Source organism: Eschrichtius robustus, chromosome X, assembly GCF_028021215.1.
Source record: "Eschrichtius robustus isolate mEscRob2 chromosome X, mEscRob2.pri, whole genome shotgun sequence".
Lineage (NCBI taxonomy): Eukaryota > Metazoa > Chordata > Mammalia > Artiodactyla > Eschrichtiidae > Eschrichtius > Eschrichtius robustus.
In genome coordinates, this window is record NC_090845.1 from 131,299,891 (window position 1) to 131,316,606 (window position 16,716).

At 63.3% G+C, this 16,716-nt stretch overlaps 3 protein-coding genes across 13 annotated transcripts in view; 2 read left to right on the top strand and 1 right to left on the bottom strand.

Moving 5' to 3' along the window:
- The first annotated feature begins 3,510 nt into the window (after nt 1–3,510).
- Nucleotides 3,511–4,467, top strand: LOC137757440 (melanoma-associated antigen 10-like). Its single transcript, XM_068534131.1, has 2 exons — nt 3,511–3,648; nt 3,811–4,467. Exons 1-2 carry the CDS (start codon nt 3,511–3,513, stop codon nt 4,465–4,467), a joined length of 795 nt encoding a protein of 264 aa, XP_068390232.1.
- A 337-nt stretch (nt 4,468–4,804) lies between these two features.
- Nucleotides 4,805–15,993, bottom strand: EOLA2 (endothelium and lymphocyte associated ASCH domain 2). 11 transcript variants are annotated; one of them, XR_011072253.1, is made up of 6 exons: nt 15,610–15,784; nt 14,898–14,969; nt 12,346–12,626; nt 11,352–11,530; nt 9,833–10,015; nt 4,805–7,187 (listed from the first exon to the last, which is right to left on the bottom strand). XR_011072253.1 is itself a non-coding variant. In XM_068533226.1 (6 exons), the coding sequence occupies exons 3-6, from the start codon at nt 12,596–12,598 to the stop codon at nt 7,183–7,185; spliced, it is 573 nt and encodes a 190-aa protein (XP_068389327.1). In that variant the 5' UTR covers nt 12,599–12,626; nt 14,898–14,969; nt 15,610–15,784; the 3' UTR covers nt 4,805–7,182. The 11 variants fall into 11 exon arrangements, 8 of the variants coding, with proteins under 8 accessions (XP_068389327.1, XP_068389323.1, XP_068389324.1 ...); XM_068533226.1 differs by lacking the exon at nt 9,833–10,015 and adding an exon at nt 8,781–8,916; XM_068533222.1 differs by lacking the exon at nt 9,833–10,015 and adding an exon at nt 13,790–13,885 and having other exon boundaries at nt 4,805–8,916.
- The window catches only part of LOC137756469 (uncharacterized), a 98,041-nt gene continuing 96,826 nt past the window's right edge, over nt 15,502–16,716 (top strand). The window contains exons 1-2 of the mRNA XM_068532711.1: nt 15,502–15,692; nt 15,876–16,204. Coding sequence (XP_068388812.1) covers nt 15,502–15,692; nt 15,876–16,204 — 520 coding nt within the window. The remainder of the gene's footprint in view (nt 15,693–15,875; nt 16,205–16,716) is intronic.

Sequence of the window (16,716 nt, forward strand, 5' to 3'; positions counted from 1 at the left end):
ATAGGGCGAGATGAGCACGTGCAGCACTTCCTGACATCCGGGTCTCAGAGACGCTGGGGAGGGGGTGCAAGGGGCGGGGTCTCAGAGAGGCTGGGGAGGGGGTGTAAGGGGCGGGGTCTCAGAGAGGCTGGGGAGGGAGCATAAGGGGTGGGGTCTCAGGCGGGCACAGGAGAGAATCCCAGGTCCTGCGAGGAGTCAAGGTGAGGGCCCTGAGGGAGGACTGAGGGGAAGCTAGGCCCCAGAACAGAGTGGGCCCTGGGAGGCCATAGGGCAGGATGAGCACGTGCAGCACTTCCTGACATCCGGGTCTCAGAGAGGCTGGAGAGGGGGCGTAAGGGCCGAGGTGTCTGGTGGGCAAGGGAGAGAATCCCAGGTCCTGCGTGGAGTCAAGGTGAGAGCACTGAGGGAGGACTGAGGGGAACCTGGACCCCAGAACAGACTTGGCCGTTGGAGGCCATAGGGTGGGATGAGCACGTGCAGCACCTCCTGACATCCGGGTCTCAGAGACGCTGGGGAGGGTGTGTAAGGGGCGTGGTCTCAGAGAGGCTGGGGAGGGGCATAAGGGGTGGGGTGTCTGGCGGGCACGGGAGAGAATCCCAGGTCCTGCGTGGAGTCAAGGTGAGAGCATTGAGGGAGGACTGAGGGGAAGCTAGGCCCCAGAACAGAGTGGGCCCTGGGAGGCCACAGGGCGGGATGAGCACGTGCGGCACTTCCTGTCATCCGGGTCTCAGAGACGCTGGGGACGGGGTGAAAGGGGCGGTGACTCAGAGAGGTTGGGGAGGGGGCATAAGGGGTGGGGTCTCAGGCGGGCACGGGAGAGAATCCCAGGTCCTGCGAGGAGTCAAGGTGAGGGCCCTGAGGGAGGACTGAGGGGAACATGGACCCCAGAACAGTGTGGGCCTGGGAGGCCATAGGGCGGGATGAGCACGTGCAGCACTTCCTGACATCCGGGTCTCAGAGAGGCTGGGGAGGGGGTGTAAAGGGGCGGGGTCTCAGAGAGGCTGGGGAGAGGGCGTAAGGGGTGGGGTCTCAGGCGGGCACGGGAGAGAATCCCAGGTCCTGCGAGGAGTCAAGGTGAGGGCCCTGAGGGAGGACTGAGGGGAACATGGACCCCAGACCAGAGTGGGCCCTGGGAGGCCACAGGGCGGGATGAGCACGTGCGGCACTTCCTGACATCCGGGTCTCAGAGAGACTGGGGTCCTGGGATCAGAGGCGGGGCCTCCGCTGGGGGGAGGGGAGAATCCCAGGTCCTACCGTGAGTCAAGGTGAGGACCCTGAGGGAGGGCTGAGGGGACACTGGACCCGAGAACGTGGGTGGGGTGTGGTGTGTCCTGGAGAAATCCGTCCCCGCCCTCCGCTGTGGAAGCCCTGTGGCGTGATGAGCAGGTGGCAGCCTACCCTGACTTCCTCATCCGGGTCCCACAGAGACTGGGCGCCTGGTATGAGTGGCGGGGTCACAGGGGGGCAGCGGGGAGAGTCACGTGAGCCCACAGTGAGAGTGAGCACCCTGAGGGAGCGCTTAGGGGATCCCACTGAACCCCGCCCCTGCTGCCAGGCCTGGGAGGCCCTGGGTGGGAAGAGCACACGAGGTGTGTCCCAACTTCTGCATCCGGGACTTAGAGAGGATGGGGAGCTGGTGTGAGCAGCAGCGTCTCTGGATGAAGACGGACCAGCCCAGGACCTGCAGGGACATTAGTTGGAGACCCTGAGGGAGGGTCGGCACTTGGACTCCAGAACCCTGGGGCCTCTCTCCGCCCCTGCTGTGCCCCTGGGTCCTGGGCTTTTGGCTCCAGGTGCCGCCCCCGAAGGGCAGCCTTGCAGGTTGGACCCGGTGAGGGTCTGGGTTGAGGGATCAGGAGGCTCAGGCCCGGGGGTGTGGGGAGGGCCTGGGTCTGAGGCGCCCCAGGATGAGCCAGGGAGGGAAAGGCCCGATCCGCCCTCGTGGAGAGCTGTAGCTCCCCAACCCCCTGAGAGCAGTGACCCCAGGGGCCCGGCTGTCCCCTGTCCCCCGCGGGAGCCCGGGCAGGGAGGCCAGGGTGACGCGCCTTCCTGCTGCCCCGTGCTTGGGGGCTGCTGAGCGGCTCAGGCTTCAGGGGGAATCGGTCAGCAGGGCCAGGCTCCACGGGAATAGGGCCGAGGGTCCTGGGCCCGGACTGAGAACGCAGCCTTCCAGAACAGAGGGGGCCCTGCGTGGGGGCGGGGCAGCATGCTGGGGAGGGGGGACCCGGCATGGGAGGATGGCATCGGGGCATCTAGGGAGCACATCTGCTCAGCAGCGGGAGGAGCCCCGGAGCCGCCAGGAGTCAAGGTGAAGACCCTGAGGGAGGGGTGAGGAGACCACACCCTCACCACAAAGAGGGGGCCCACAGGAATCCCTCCTGCCAGCCCTGGAAACCCCCGTGGGGCCCGCACGCCAGCCTCCTCATCCAGACGGCTGGTCTCGGCCAGGGGGCCTCGCGCCATGGGACTGGCCTCAGGCCCTGGCAGTGGGCATCGTGAGCACTGGGGAGACCCCTCCTCACAGAGTACTTGGAGCCCAGCCGGCCCTGCCCCTTTTGTCAGCCGTGGGTGTCCCAGAATAGGTGGGTACACTGCCCCTCACTTCCTCTTCTGGTGTCTTATGCAGGTGAGTCACAGTCAGCAGAGGGAGCTGTCCCAGGCCCTGCAGGGTGTCAAGGTGGAGACTGAGCCGACCGCCATCGTCCCAGCACAGATGGACCCCACGGCGTTTGCTTGTCCCTTGTGAGCCCTGTTAGCCCCTGGGCACCATGGCCAGATGTGGAGGTCCTCCCTTCCTGCTTTTCAGTGCAGGGAATGTGTCTTGAGAATTTTGCCTCAGGACAGCAGACAGAGGGCCCAGGCCCTGCCAGGGGGAAGGGGAGGCCCTGCCCTGAGTGAGCACACAGGGGGCCACCCACGCCAGGACACTGGGAACCTCACAGAGTCCGGCCCACCCCTCCTACCAGCACCGAGGGGCCCAGGGCTGTGCCACAATCTACACCCGACGTGCGCCCTCCATTCCTCTTACAGGGGCTCCAGGAACCGGGAGGCGAAGGCCCAGGTCTGAGGCACGTGTCCTCAGGCCACAGAGCAGAGGAGGCCCAGGCAGCGCCAGGAGTCAAGGTGAGGTGCGCGCCCTGAGTGTGCACCCAGGGGCTCCCCGTCCCAGAACAGAGGGGACCCCACAAGGCCCAAGTCACCGCACCTCCCCACAGCCCTCTCAGCCCCGGTCGGTACCTGGGGCTGCGCTGGCTGCACCCTGAGGGGCCACCTCGCTTCCTTCTTCAGGTTGGCAGGGGACAGGCCGCCCAGGAGGAGCGCCCCTGTGAGGCCCGAGGGCACCCCTCCAGGCGAGCCCTGTAAGTGGCCTTCGTCAGAGCTGCCCAGGGTGCGTGTCTCAGCCGAGGCTACTCACATCCCCTCTCTCCCCCAGGCCCGTGGTCCCCACCTGTCACCCCTGCCCAGACTCCCGTCGGCGGCCCGACCCCAGTCATCAGGCCCCTGGTCGAGATGAGTGAGCTGCGCCAGCCTGAGGCAGACCTTCAGGCCCCAGTCCAGGCCCAGGGCCCGGTGGAGGCGCAGCTGTTCGGGGCTGAGGGGGAGGAGGCCGCATCCCCCTCGCCCTCCTCCTCCTCCTCCTCCTACCCTGTCCTGTTCCAGGTCACCCTGGAGGAGGGGACTGATGCTGGGGAACCCAGTCCCCCCCAGAGCCCCTCCCCTACTGCCATGGCCGCCACTCCGTGGAGCCAATCTGAAGACGATGACTCCAGCAGCCAAGACGAGGAGGGGCCGAGCACCTGGCATGACCAGGAAGATGTGGATCCCTTGCACTTAGACCCACTACCACTGAAGGTGGCTGACCTGGTGGCATTCCTGCTCCTCAAGTATCGCACCAAGGAGCTGACCTCCAAGGCGGAGATGCTGAATATCGTCTTCAGAGACCACTGGGACCAGTTCCCCGTGGTCTTCAGCGAAGCTTGCGAGTGCATGCAGCTGGTGTTTGGCGTGGACGTGAAGGAGGTGGACCCCCACGAGCGCACCTACGTCCTGGTCCCCACCCTGGGCCTCACCTGTGATGCAGTGCTGAGCGATGGGCAGAGCATGCCCAAGGCCGGCCTCCTGGTGATGGTCCTGGCCATGATCCCCCTGGAGGGCGACCACGCCCCTGAGGAGGAGGTCTGGGAATTGCTCAGCATCATGGGGGTGTATGCAGGGAAGCAGCACTGCATCTACGGGGAGCCCAGGGAGCTCCTCACCAAAGTGTGGGTGCAGGAGGGTTACGTGGAGTACCAGCAGGTGCCCCACAGCGACCCCGCCCGCTACGAGTTCCTGTGGGGTCCCCGGGCCCACGCGGAGACCAGCAAGTGGCAGGTCCTGGAGCATCTGCTCAGGGTCAATGGATGGGATCCCAGGTCCTTCCCATCCCTGTGTGCAGAGGCTGTGAGCGATGAGGAAGAGGGGGCCTGAGCCAGAGCAGCAGCCAGGCTCCTTCCAGGCCCACGTCCAGCAGCTTCTCCCGTGGGGCAGGAAGGGAGGCTGATCCTTCTCTCTGAGTTTGAAGAGGGAGCGGTCAGCCTTCTAAGTAGTGAGGGCCCGGGCCTGTCGGGGGAACCCGGTGTGCAGCATCTTTGGGTTCCTGTTGTGTATGTTGACATGGAAGTTCATCTCTGTTTTCTTTAGGAATTTGTCAAATATTGTTCCATTTAAAAGAAGGCTTAATAAGGTTCAGTGTCTAAGTTTGTGAATGACATTGATCACACATGTATTGTTCATGGACAAAAGTTGTCCTAGTTTGTAAAACAAATTTTAAGTCTCCCGTTTTATTTTGTGATCCTAAACAAGATAACATTTCATTGGAATAGTAATTTTCTTGGAAATCAGAAAGAACTTAAGAATAAAATTGATGGGGTCCAGAAATACAGAAGTTGGGAATTCCTTGGCGGTCCAGTGGTTAGGACTCAGCACTTTCCCAGCTGGGGTCCCTGGTTTGATCCCTGGTTGGGGAACTAAGATCCCAAAAGCCGCATGGTGCGGCCAAAAAAAAAAAAGAAAGAAAAAGAAATAGAAAAATAAAAGCAAAAGTTAATTTTAAATCTTTTAACTTCTTCTGTCATTGTATAAAACGAAAATATCTATATTTAGTTGGATTTGCATGGGCTTTTTACGAAAGTAGAAGATAACTGGTCTGAGTCAATAAGCCCCCTGCTCACTGGTTCATTTATTCCGCAGAACTCCACGGAGGCTCTGCTCTCCGGAAGGGCCTGTGTTAGTAGCGGGAACGCTAGGAAAAGCAGGACACACCCACACCTAGGGGGATGGTCTAGGAGCCGCAGTCACATGAGGAAGGTGGTGAGACGTCCCCTAAAAGTCCCACAGAACAAGTCAACACGGGACGAGGCGGTGGGGCTCCAGGAGCGAGCCCTGGAGTGTAAGTGCCCCGAGCCAGGGCAGTTTGGGCCTTTGGGAAGCGGGGCTTCCTTCCGTGGGAGGTGATGGTGACGGAGCTGCATATTCTCTGACATGACCGGGACAAGAAACCGCCCAACCAAAGGCCAGAGGAGAGAGGGGAAGGGTCTGTGACCCAAACAATATGAGAAATAACTGCCCGTCGTCAACGTTCCCACAGACGCCAGGTCCTGTGAGCTGCTTCACGAAGCTCACGCGCATCCCTGCAGCCCCTACAAGACACGGCTCGTCACACCCACTCGCTTCACAGGTGAAGAACCTGAGGCCACGGGGCTTGGGAATCTTCCCAGGGTCACGTGCTGCTAAGTGACGGGGTGGGGACCAGAGCCCTGGTCTGACTTCCTCTCGAGCCCACGCTGCGCCCACCCACCCCCGGCCCGTGGCCGACCTCCTGACTGGTGACCCATCGCTCTTCTCGGTGCTACACGGTGTCTTTCAGTTGACAAAAAGCAGGCCCAAGAAAGGAAGGTGCCAAGGAGAAGCAGAGGCAGTGTGGGGCTGGTCTGTGGTTTGCTGAGATCCGCCACTGCCAGGTGCCGGCATTTCTGTCCAGTGCCGGCACCTTCCCGCGTGACGGCGCCCCGTCCCTGTTCCTGCCCTGGGGCCCTCCTGCCCAACGGGAGCCCGGCCTGCTGAGCTGCTCATGGCTGAGCCACGGGCAGGGAGGGACTGAGACTGCCTGGGACTGACTGTAAGGCCCCAGTGCCTACCGGGACAAGGCCCCTCCAGGAGCCTCCTCAGATACTGGAGGGAAGTGAACGCTGGCAGACACCCCGAGACCCTGGCGGCAGCGAGGGAGGGGAGCGGCTGGAGGGCCTCCGGGCTGGGGGCATCAGGGCGCGGAAGCCAAGGGCAGGGGCCGCAGGGCGAGGCTGGGAAAGGCAGGCCTTGGACGTCACCAGGGCTTGTGCCTGCCCAACTGAAGGGTCCCGAGACCCGGCTGAGAAAGACCCCCACGGTGCCACACAAACCCACTGCCGGGGCCTGGCTGGCACCTGGGAGGGAGGGGGACCAGGAAGGAGGCAGCTCCTACGGGACCCAGGGGGCGAGGGAGGGCCCGAGGAGGGGGGCAGCAGGCAAGGCCACACAGGCGGGCCCGCCCAAGGAGGCCCCAGCCTTCGGGCCCCTTCCGAGGAGCCACCGACGGCCTCCACCGAAATTCGCAGCCTCCGAGGTCACGTCCCTGCAGGAGGAACTGACCTGAAAGAATGCTTTGTAAACCACTTTAGAAGCACAAAGACCAGGGAGCAGGCCCGAATCTAGGCCTGGGAGCTCCATCCAGGATGCCAGTCCTTAGGCTGAAAGGCACCTCGGGAGGTCCTCTTCCACACCCTCTTAGCTCTCCCCTTTCAGAAATAGGGCAGTGGCGCTCACAGAGGGCAGACGACCCTGCTTAGTGGCAGAGCTGGGACAGGGGACCTCGGATCCTCGCAGACGGGCCTTTCCAAGGTGCCACTCTGTCCCCTCCACAGTGGCTATGAAGGACAAAGTTGCCCACAACGGCCAGAGAACGCGCATCGCCAAACCCACCATGCTATCCTCCCACCTGCGGTGAAGACGGACGACTCTCATTCGGGTTTCGGCGCGTCTGACACCCAGACCCTCATCTATTTCCAAATGCACGTGGACGGGGGCTTCCTCCGGTCACGTCTAGGTCGGCAAGTAGGAAATTTCCTTGGGAGTCAGTCCGTGTCACTTAGGCCCGTTCAAAAGCGTCTAAGCTGAAAGCAAACAAAATCATTCTATGTATCCTCAAGGTAACAGCGAGACAGGGCCCCGGGGGTGGAGGTGGAGGTGGAGGTGGAGGTGGAGGTGGAGGTGGAGGTGGGGCAGGGGCGGGCGTGGGGAAGGAGAGCAGGGCTGGCCTGGGAGCGCACCAGTGAAATGCTCGCTTTCAATGGGACAGGCTACACGCTGAAGCCCCAAATCAAGTCCTTCAAAGGGCAAGTACCCACAGAGACCCAAGGTGGACGTGGGAGGCCAGGATCGGGGGCAGCAGAAGCCAAACCACCCCACTGCGGAAAGGAAACAGGGCTTTCGAGGCAGCCCGCAGGGAAGCTGAATCCGACGGTCTGGGAAGGCGATGGGAAAAGGACACACGCAGGTGTTCCAAAAGTGAGCACTCTTGGGCCACGAGAAGGGCTTCTACGGGAAGAAATGGGACGCTGAAGACAATCCCTCTGTGATCCGCACAGGGATGAGGTCTGGGGCAGGCAGAGCTCAAAAGGAGGCTCGATGCCCAGCGGAGGGCACGTGGCTATGCCCTCCCACGCGGCATCGGCGGCATGGGCAGGGCTGTGTCTGAGGTGCTTGGGGAACACTCGAGTTGAATGTGAGGTCACGCACAGCCCTACTCTGGGGACAGCTTGACCTGGGAGGCAGGAAATCAGGACTCTTTGTTTGGGCCCGTCTGAGCGGGACCGACCAGCTGGCAGGATCAGCTGCAAGCGACCAGAGCCGGAAGGGGGATGGGGGGGGGGGGGTGGGCACCGGCTCAGGCTAGGCCAACCAGCCCACTAGGGACCCCCATCTTCTGGGAGGGACAGTCGCCAGGGGCCCACGTGATCTCTGTGGTCTCAGTGGCAGCCAAGCTATGCCTCGCCAGGGCCTGGCCCTTGAGCAAATCGGAAGCCAGCATCAAGGGATGGGAGTGGGGACAGGATCACGTTTCTCAACCCATCCGGGGCCTGGCCCCTTGAAACAAGGTGCCTGGCGGCAGACGGGAGGCTTTCCCGGGAACTTGAACCATACTTTTCGAGACTTTTAGAAAAAAAGACAGACGCCGGGGATCCCCCACCCCGTCCCCATCCCCTCCCCCACACTTGGCCAGGGCTCCCTCTCCAGACCGCCTTTGTGACATCACGTGACCAATAAAGAAGACTGCGACTTAAGTGGCTGTTTGCCCCACTACCGAGATTCTAGAACCCGGCGGACAGTATTTACTGGGCATCCCCGCTCTGGTCCAAGGCATCTGTGCCCTGAGAGTTCAGTTGATACGGTCTCGGGTGGAGAATGCTCCCAATCTAGACTGGCTCCATGGCTAGTCAGAGTAGCGACGAGCTGTGTACAGTCACGCTGGGCCCATCGGCTGACGCAGAGCCAGCAACGTGGGTCCCCTCTCGTGCGTCCCCGGATCCAAATGTGGACTCAAGGGAGAGTTCGGAGAAGCAGGGTGACCAAGCCGAGAGCCCAGATCCTGGCTCCCAAGACAACCCACCACCACAGGGCCCAAACAACGGTGTGGCCAACGAGAGTATTCTTGAGCTCTCCTTCCCAAGAAAGCTCTGGAGGATGGTGGAGGATCCCGCCTTCACCTCTGTGCGCTGGAACGACGAGGGAGACACGGTGATCGTCGAGCAAGACCTCTTCCGCAGGGAGGTTCTTCGCCGCAGAGGCGCAGACAGGATTTTCAACAGGGACAGCTTGAAGACTGTCATCCGCAAACTGAACCTGTACGGGTTCAGCAAAATACGCATGACCAGCCGCCCTCCAGGGAAGAAGAGGCTGATGGTAAAGTAGGAAGCCCTTCCGTTGCCCATGTTCTCTTGTTATTCGAACACATTCCGGGGAGGCCAGGTGGGCCACGTGCTGAACGGGTTTCATTTCCGAGAATAACTTACTTCACGTGAGAAGGTAGTTAAGGAAAGATGAGAAGGTAGAGCCCGTGGCATTCAGCCACAGCCCCTTAGAGAGAACCTGCAGGTGTGCCTACAGACCCTCTCGAGAGGCCACGAGATGTCAGGTAGCCACAGTAACTCCTCGACCGAGGCTCGCCTCGGGGAGCTCTAGGGAGCGCACACTCTAGGGCGGAATAACCTGCCAGGAACTTAAAGAGACCTTTTCTCCATAGTCAGATAAGACCATTATGATGGACCAGGGTGGGGGTGGGGGGCGGCACGGGGCGGGGGTGGGAAGGAATGGGTATTTTCTCCCAGAATGGCTAAAGTGATTCGTTTCATTTCCTATCTACCGCAACTCCAACTTTCAGAGAGACAAGCCTCTGCTCATCGAGAACATTGAGAGAAAAGGCAACCTGGGAGCAACTGCTCAGCCCGGGACCAGAGCAACAGCCCTAAAGAGAAAGAAGCCAGTGGCTGCTACCAGAAGCTCCCCACGAATCCATTCCAACGACTCCACCACCCAGAAGAAAGCCCCAAGTGCTCAGGGGCCCAGCGGTACCCAGTCTTCGCTGTTCTCTAGCATGTGCTCTACGAGCGGTGGGGCGGGACGGGCCAGGGAAAACCATCCCCCCAGTGAGCAGGGAGGCCCGAGTGGGGAGGGCACTCCCTGGAATGTCACTTCTGTGCCCCCGGCTACCGCCGGAAGGGACGACGCCAGGGAGCTGCCCGCCAGCCCCACGGTTTACCCGGCTTATGGCTCGGAGATGCCTGTGGACAACGGCTGTTCCTCCCTCCTGCCGGCGGCCCTTTCTGCCTTGTCCCCGAACGAGGTCCCTGAGGTGGATGAGGAGCAGGAGGGCTCCTCAGATTGCAGGTGTGCTCTCCGAGAACAGTTCAAGGACAACTGCGATCCCTGAGCTCGCAGGCCCCTGGGAACACACGAAAAGCCCCATCTCATAACCAAGAATCTGTTTTCGTCTCTAATAAAGAAAAGCCAAAGTCCACAGGAGTAAATAAAGAATCGAACGAGAATTGCGAGTCTTGTGTCCTTTCTAACCGTCTGTCCTATTCACACATCTCAGTGGACGGGCCCGACGAGGCTGGACACCCACCCACCCCCCCCCCCCCCGGCAGGCTTTGGTCCCCGCCGTCCCCTTTCATTTGAAGCAGCAGCATTTCCCACGCTCAGCCACGGACGTGGCTAGGGAGCGCTGAGGCCGGCCCAGGACAGGCTGGCCCCTGGGCCTTGCCTGCCAGTCAGGAGGCAGCACAGCCTGGCTCCTGACCTCAGGGGTGTCACCTTCCATTAGTCATGCATCCTGAAGCAGAAGGGGCTTCCTCCTGGGTCCCCCTATGATGCCAGAAGTTTCTGACCCGCAGCTGAGCGTGTGTCCAGCCCACCATCCAGGGGCCTCCCAAAGAGGCCCGCCGGAAAGGAGGGCCACCCCACCCACCAAGGGAGGCGTGCACACTGCCATCTGCCTCAGAAGAGACGGGCCGTTCCAGCCGACACCTGGGGGAAAGCCCAGCACCCTCAGAGGTTAACAACCCCTAGAAAGCTTGCTAACAGATGACCCCAAACCCCACAGAGAAGTAAGAGATTTCCACAAAGTGAGCGCCAGCCCTTCTCACTTGGCCGTCAGAGCTGTGTCTAGGAGCCTGTCTTCGGACGTGAAGTGGCCGGGCAGCACGTCTAACACACACGCTTCGTGAGCCAAGGGACACTTTACAACAGGGCCAGGGTCACCTGCAAGGACAGACCGCGCCCTGTTTCTGGGCCTGCGGTCCTCTCCCGCGTGCACGAGGCCCGCCACCGGCCTTCCCCCATTGTTCGTTCCCCAGACGCGGTCCAAACATCTGGGAGTTCTGACCAGGACAAAGCGGGGAAAACGCTAACCGGTCCTCTCAAAACACATTTCTCTCAACCACCCAGAATCAGTAGGGCCAAAACGAGTGGCACTGCCATCTTTTCCTAAAGGTCAAAGTCCTCGAGACTCTGTCGCTGAGCCCAGAGCGGCATCGCACGAGGAGAGTCCCAAGCCCTGTCCCTGCACCAGGTGGGCACGTCTGCTTCCGTGAACGGCACGGAGCGGGCAGCGCTCCCCAGGGCAGGGCCGATTCAGACCGAACCAGACGTGCACGTCCAGGGCGTGAAGGCGAGTGGACGGTGGCACGATGAGCTGCTCTCTCGGTCACCTTCCTCTCGAGAGCCCAGTCTGGTCAGGCCTCCTGCCCAAAGGGGATCAGGTGCTCGGGGATGTCCACCTGGAAGACGTCCTTCCCGCCTCTCCTGGGGACAGGCTGCAGCAGCCAGCGGGGGTTGGCAAGCGCAGTCAGGTACTTCTGCCGCAGGTTGGGCAGCAGGGCTTGATTCTCCAGCTCCGCAGCCTCGTTGGGACCTAAGTTTTCTGGGCACAGCAAAGTGTCCCCAATGTCAACCAGCCCTGTGCACAAAGACAGAAGCACACAGATGGAGAACAAGGTGATTCAAAGTCACGACCGCTAGAGACTAAGACCACATCGCCGAGGGGACCCGGGGTGAACTGGGTCCCTCTGGCCGAGCATTCCCCGCCTGCCAACCTCGGTTCAGGGAATTCGGGGCGAGGCCGAGGGAGGGAGGGAGAGCAGTGAAAAGGAGAGGCCTGGTGCTCCACGACCCCACCAAGGCCCAGGCTGCTCCCAGCCCGACCGCTGCAGGCAGCAGGTACAGGTCAGGAGGGCCCCGGCCGCCGCTGCGGGGAGCCTACGGGCAATCAGGTCCCTGAGCGACTCACCGGGGGCCAGTGGTTGATGCGGGACCTCCACCCCCACCCTGGGGGGGTTTAGGGGACTTCCTCAGGATGCCGCGGGCAGCGGGGGTGAGGCAGGCGCGTGAAGCCGGGCGGGCAGCCCGAGTCCCCAGGTCCCCCTCACACGCAGCTCTGGCTGCCGTGCTGCCTCCCGCGGGCTCTGCCACGGCGCGCACACACACGCGTGTACACGTGCGCGCGCACACGTACACACACGGAGACGAGCACCACGGGCAGAGCCGTACCCGCCTCTGCCTCTCAGAGCACAAAGGGGGACTGAGGCCCAGAGTAGCGGGGAGGGGACCCGGGCCCGCCGACCCCCAGCCCAGGGACCTTCCCGGCCCCTCCGAAGGCGAGGTGCCTCAGGAAAACTAACCCTAACCCCACATCGACCGGTTCAAAAGAAAACGAGATGCCAAAGCCCCGGGTGAGACCCTGGGGGGCAGCCCCGGGAGGCGATCGTCACTTGCCGGCTATCACTCCGCGGCCGAACTTCTCCCCGTCCCGCAGCAAGGCCTGGATCTGCGCGGGGCTCATCCCCAGCCTCTCGGCCAGCAGCTCCCTCCAGGCCGCGTCCTCCCAGTCCCTGCGCGCGATGTGGACGGCCAGGGTGCGGTGCCGGTGGCCGCTCAGCACGGGCCGCCACCGCGTCTCCAGCGTCTTCACCCCATTTAAGACGAAACCCGCATGAGGCTGCCGGAAGGACAGGCAGCCGAACTTCATCTCCCAGAGCTCCCAGGGCCTCACGCGGCTGCGGAAACACAGAACCGTAACGGTCAAGGAGCCTGGCGTGCCGGCCTCCGAGCTCATGACCCGTGGGCCTGACCTCAGCCCCGGGGGCCCCCCGGGCGCCAGCCCCTTCCATCCGTCTCCGTGCCGTCAGCTGACAGGGGGTGCCGACCGGGGGGATCTGTCCATCAGATGGAGTCCGCGGGGAGCTCACAAGGGAGGCCCGGACGGCGAGAGAGAGGCGTGTGGGCAATTCCACGACAGAGGGCACTGGGCCCCGGGCGGCAGAGAGGAGGCAGGGAGGGCCCCTTGGCTTCACAGCCCAGTGGCCGGGCTCTGGCCCTCTCCCGGCTCAGACGGGGACAGCCCTGGGCCTTGGCTTCTCCCTTGCCCCCGGCCCCGCAGCTCCCTGGCCCTGCCACTGCCCATGCTCTGCAGATCCCCCATCTTACCCCAGGGCTGCTGAGTGCAAATCCTTGGCAACCAACCTTGGCTCGGCCCTGGGGATGCCCTGGCTGTCACGTGGCCCTGCCAGGTGTCTCTTCCCCGCGCCTTGGGAGCCACCCTCCTCCCACCCCTTCCTGCACCACTGCTTCCACCCCGGCCCGGAGCCCGAGAAAGGATACGTGACGGCAGGAACTACTGGCACTGGTGCACGCTCCGTCTCCACGCCAGGACCTGGGACGGGCACCATCCAGGGAACACAGACTTCAATCCTCAAATAACCCTGGAGATTACCGTCACCCCGCTCTGCAGCTGAGGAGGCGCCGAGGGATAGAGAGACAGCGGGTGGTTCCAGGGGAGCTGACTCCACGCACCCCCGTCCTCGCCTGCTTTCCTTGTACCTGGGGGTGGGGGGGGCGGGGGGAGGGTCCCTGCTCACTGAGGACAGAGGAGCAGGGGAGCCGCGGGCCTGAAAGTCAGCCAGGTCACGGCACCGCACGGAGCCTCCACTTCCACGTGGCTGTGAGGACGGGGGACAAGGCCGCAAAGGCAGCCAGCCCAGGACCTTCCAGGGCTTTCCTTCCCCGAGCAGAGCGGAGCCACGTTTCTCTCCAGGGCCCATGAGGCCCCACATGATCTGGCTCCTCCCCCTGGCTGCCTGCTCTCCTCGCCCCTGGATTCACCCCCTGCAGCCATGAAGGCCTTCCTTCCATCCCTGGAACGTTCCGCGTGTGCTCCTACCTCAGAAGCCTTTGGAGGGTGTTAGGGGTCACACCGTGCCCCTGAAATTCACGTGCTGGAATCTCAACCCCCAAGTACCTCAGAGCGTGAGCCTACCTACAAAGGAAAGGTCTTCACACAGGTGATCAAGGTCAGATGAGCTCATTAGGGTCGACCCTCCTCTAACAGGACTGATGTCCCCATAAAATGGGGCCAGTTAGAGACAGACCGGCACACAGGAGAGCCAGCAAAGCCCCGGGAGTGAGGGGGGGGCGGGATGGGACAGATTCCCTCCACAGCCCTCACGAGAGCCACCATCAGCCGCACCTAGATCTCGGGCTTCTGGCCTCCAGAACCACAAGGCAATACGTTCTGTAGTTTAAGCCACCCAGACTGTGGGACTCTGACACGACTGCCCGGGCAAGCGATCACAGAGGGTCAGCCCTGCCCTGGACACCTCTCCACGCGGGGGTGGGGGATGACTTCTCCGCTCACGAAACCTCGGGAACACTGCTTCACGTCTGTACGTCTTCATCTGTCCTATCTGCACCGCCCACACGGTACCCCGTCGTCGGCTGCCCCACAGGTTACTGACTCTTCCCCCTGCCGAGGGGGACTCACAGACTGCTTGGCGCTTTCTGCCCCTCTAGACACTCAACACGACCACACACTCGCTAACTGAAGCCCCGGGTCGGAGGAGGCCCGCGTCACACGGCACACATCCCGAGACGCTGACACGCGCCGGCAAACGGCCTTCCGCAAAGGCTCCCCCGTGTACACTCTGCCAGCCACGGGCGAGGCTGCCGTGCCCTCACGCACTGGCGGGCCCCCGAGCACCATCATCCCGCTTAACCTCTGCCAACCCGATGGGTGACAAAGGGTCGCCCTCCTCACTGCGTTCGGGTTAGTTACGAGGGAGGCTGGCCAGTCCCTGGGGCCTGGCCGTTTCTCTGGCTCCTACTGGGGTGTGTGACCGGACCCCAGGCTTGCCCGCGGTTTCCGCCACTCAGCTTCCCAGCCAGCCCCTTCCTCACGGGCGCCACCAGATCACAACCATGGGGCCCGAGCCGTGCGGGCGGAACCCCTGGGGAGAATCCCTCGGGAAGAAGGGGGCTGAGTGCCCTCCTACCTCTCGACGCAGAGGGTGCCTGCTTGGCGGCCAGAGGAGAAGACACTCTTCCACTTGTCTCGGCGTCTTCACCTGCACGAGGACCAGAGGGACAAGGAGAAAAGTCATCAGCCACACAGCAATGCTGGCCAAGGAACCACAACGGTCTTCTCCTCGGCAGGGACCGGAGACCACCAGGACCCAGGAGGGCCCAAACGATGAGAAGCACACGTGCCGGCTCCCTCAGGGTTGGTTCTGCTCATCAAGGCGACGACCCTGTCCCCGCCCGGCTGGGCCGGGGACCCCACGATGCCTCAGCCCGCAGCACAGAAGCCCATCCCACAGGAGTGACGGTGATCTTACAGCCCAGCAGCTCCCGCATCCAACAGGGGAAAACGACACCTCCCCTCACGCTGCCACGCGGGAAGGATCTGGGGAGCCCCACACTCCTTGCCCCTCAATGGACTCCTGGGTGGGTCCCAGCGGGAGGGGAGCCGCGGACAAGCAGCTGAGCCCCGCAGGGCAGGGAGGCGGGTGGGGGGTGCCCGCGGGAGGCGGGAGGGCAGGACTGCGGGCGGCGGGTGCGTGTGGACCAGCGCGCATCGCGGGACACACACGTGGAAGGATGGCGGGCGGGGACGGTGGCGGTGGAGGGGACAGGAAGGTGCGGCCTTGGCCGCCCCGCGCGCGCGCGCCCCGACGCAGAGCCCGGGAAACTCCCGCCCGGAGGTACCGTCCGCGAGCGCGGCGGGTCCTGGCTCCTTGCGGGCGGGGCGAGTCGCGGGCGCACTGGGACGGCCCGGCTGCGGCCACCGGGTAGGACGGTCGTCCGCCTCGGGAAACCGGGACCGGTGACACGTGGCCGCGTCCACAAGCGCTGACGCCCCTTATTTCCGGGGTGAACGCATGTACGTACACACGTACGCACGCACGTACGCACGCACGCAGGCACGCAGGTACGTAGACACGCACTTACGAACAATCGCGCATTCGACGCAGGCCCCGGCCGCTAGGAGACAAGAGTAGGAGCCGCCAGGCCGTGTGGCGGCGCGCGGAAGGCCGGGCCGCTCGGAGGCTCGAGACCGGCGGCGTGGAGCGGCACCCGGAGGAGGACCAGGAAGTGGGCGGGGGAGCGGGTCGGAAGAGAAGGGGCGGGGCTGTGGCGAATAGCTGGGGAGGAGCTGGGGGAGGGGCAGGGCGCAGGTGGGAGGAACTGGGGGAGGAGTATCTGGGGCTGACGTGTGGGAAAGAGCTGGGTGAGGAGGAGCTTCTGGAGGAGGAGGCAGAGCTGGGGAGGAGTGGGGCGGAGCTGGGGAAAAGCCGGGCAGGTGCGGGGCGGGGGCGGAGCTGACAGGGATGGAGCTTGGGCCCCTGGGAACCCATGGAGGGTGGGCGAGGCCAGCTCAGTGGAGGAGGCCAGACGGTGCCCTTTTGAGTCCCTTACCTTAGGCGTCCAGTCCGCGCCGCAACAGTCGGCAAGGGTCAAAGTGGCAGCGACCCAGGGTCCTTAGCGACCGAATCCGAGCCTCAGAATGGACCCCAGGGGACAGGGAGCCGGGGGGGGGGGGGGGGGGGCGGGGGGACGGGGGAGGGAGGGGGAGGGGGAGAGGGCGGGGCCTCTGGGCTGAGTCTCGCACCTCTGGGCTGAATGCCCAGGCCAGCTCCCCTCCAAGCCACCCTGGGACTGCTGCTGGCCGAGTCCTGAGGGACAGTCTTTATCTGGCCTTTTCTGAGGTGAGAAGAAAATGTCTCACTCGGCTTCCTGTTGCCCCTGGGACCTGGCATGTCCCAAACAAAGCCAACTTCCCCTTCAGAGCTGTTTCCTGTCCTCTTCCTCCCA

Coding starts and splice junctions, on each gene's coding strand:
- LOC137757440 (XM_068534131.1), top strand. CDS start 3,511: ATGAGTGAGCTGCGCCAGCCTGAGGCAGACCTTCAGGCCCCAGTCCAG. Junction 3,649..3,810: donor CCTCCTCCTCCTCCTACCCT/GTCCTGTTCCAG, acceptor TGGCATGACCAG/GAAGATGTGGATCCCTTGCA.
- EOLA2 (XM_068533224.1), bottom strand. CDS start 12,598: ATGAAGTTCGGCTGCCTGTCCTTCCGGCAGCCTCATGCGGGTTTCGTC. Junction 11,531..12,345: donor CGGCCGCGGAGTGATAGCCG/GCAAGTGACGAT, acceptor CTTTGTGCACAG/GGCTGGTTGACATTGGGGAC. Junction 8,917..11,351: donor GCGGGAAGGACGTCTTCCAG/GTGGACATCCCC, acceptor GAACCCGTACAG/GTTCAGTTTGCGGATGACAG.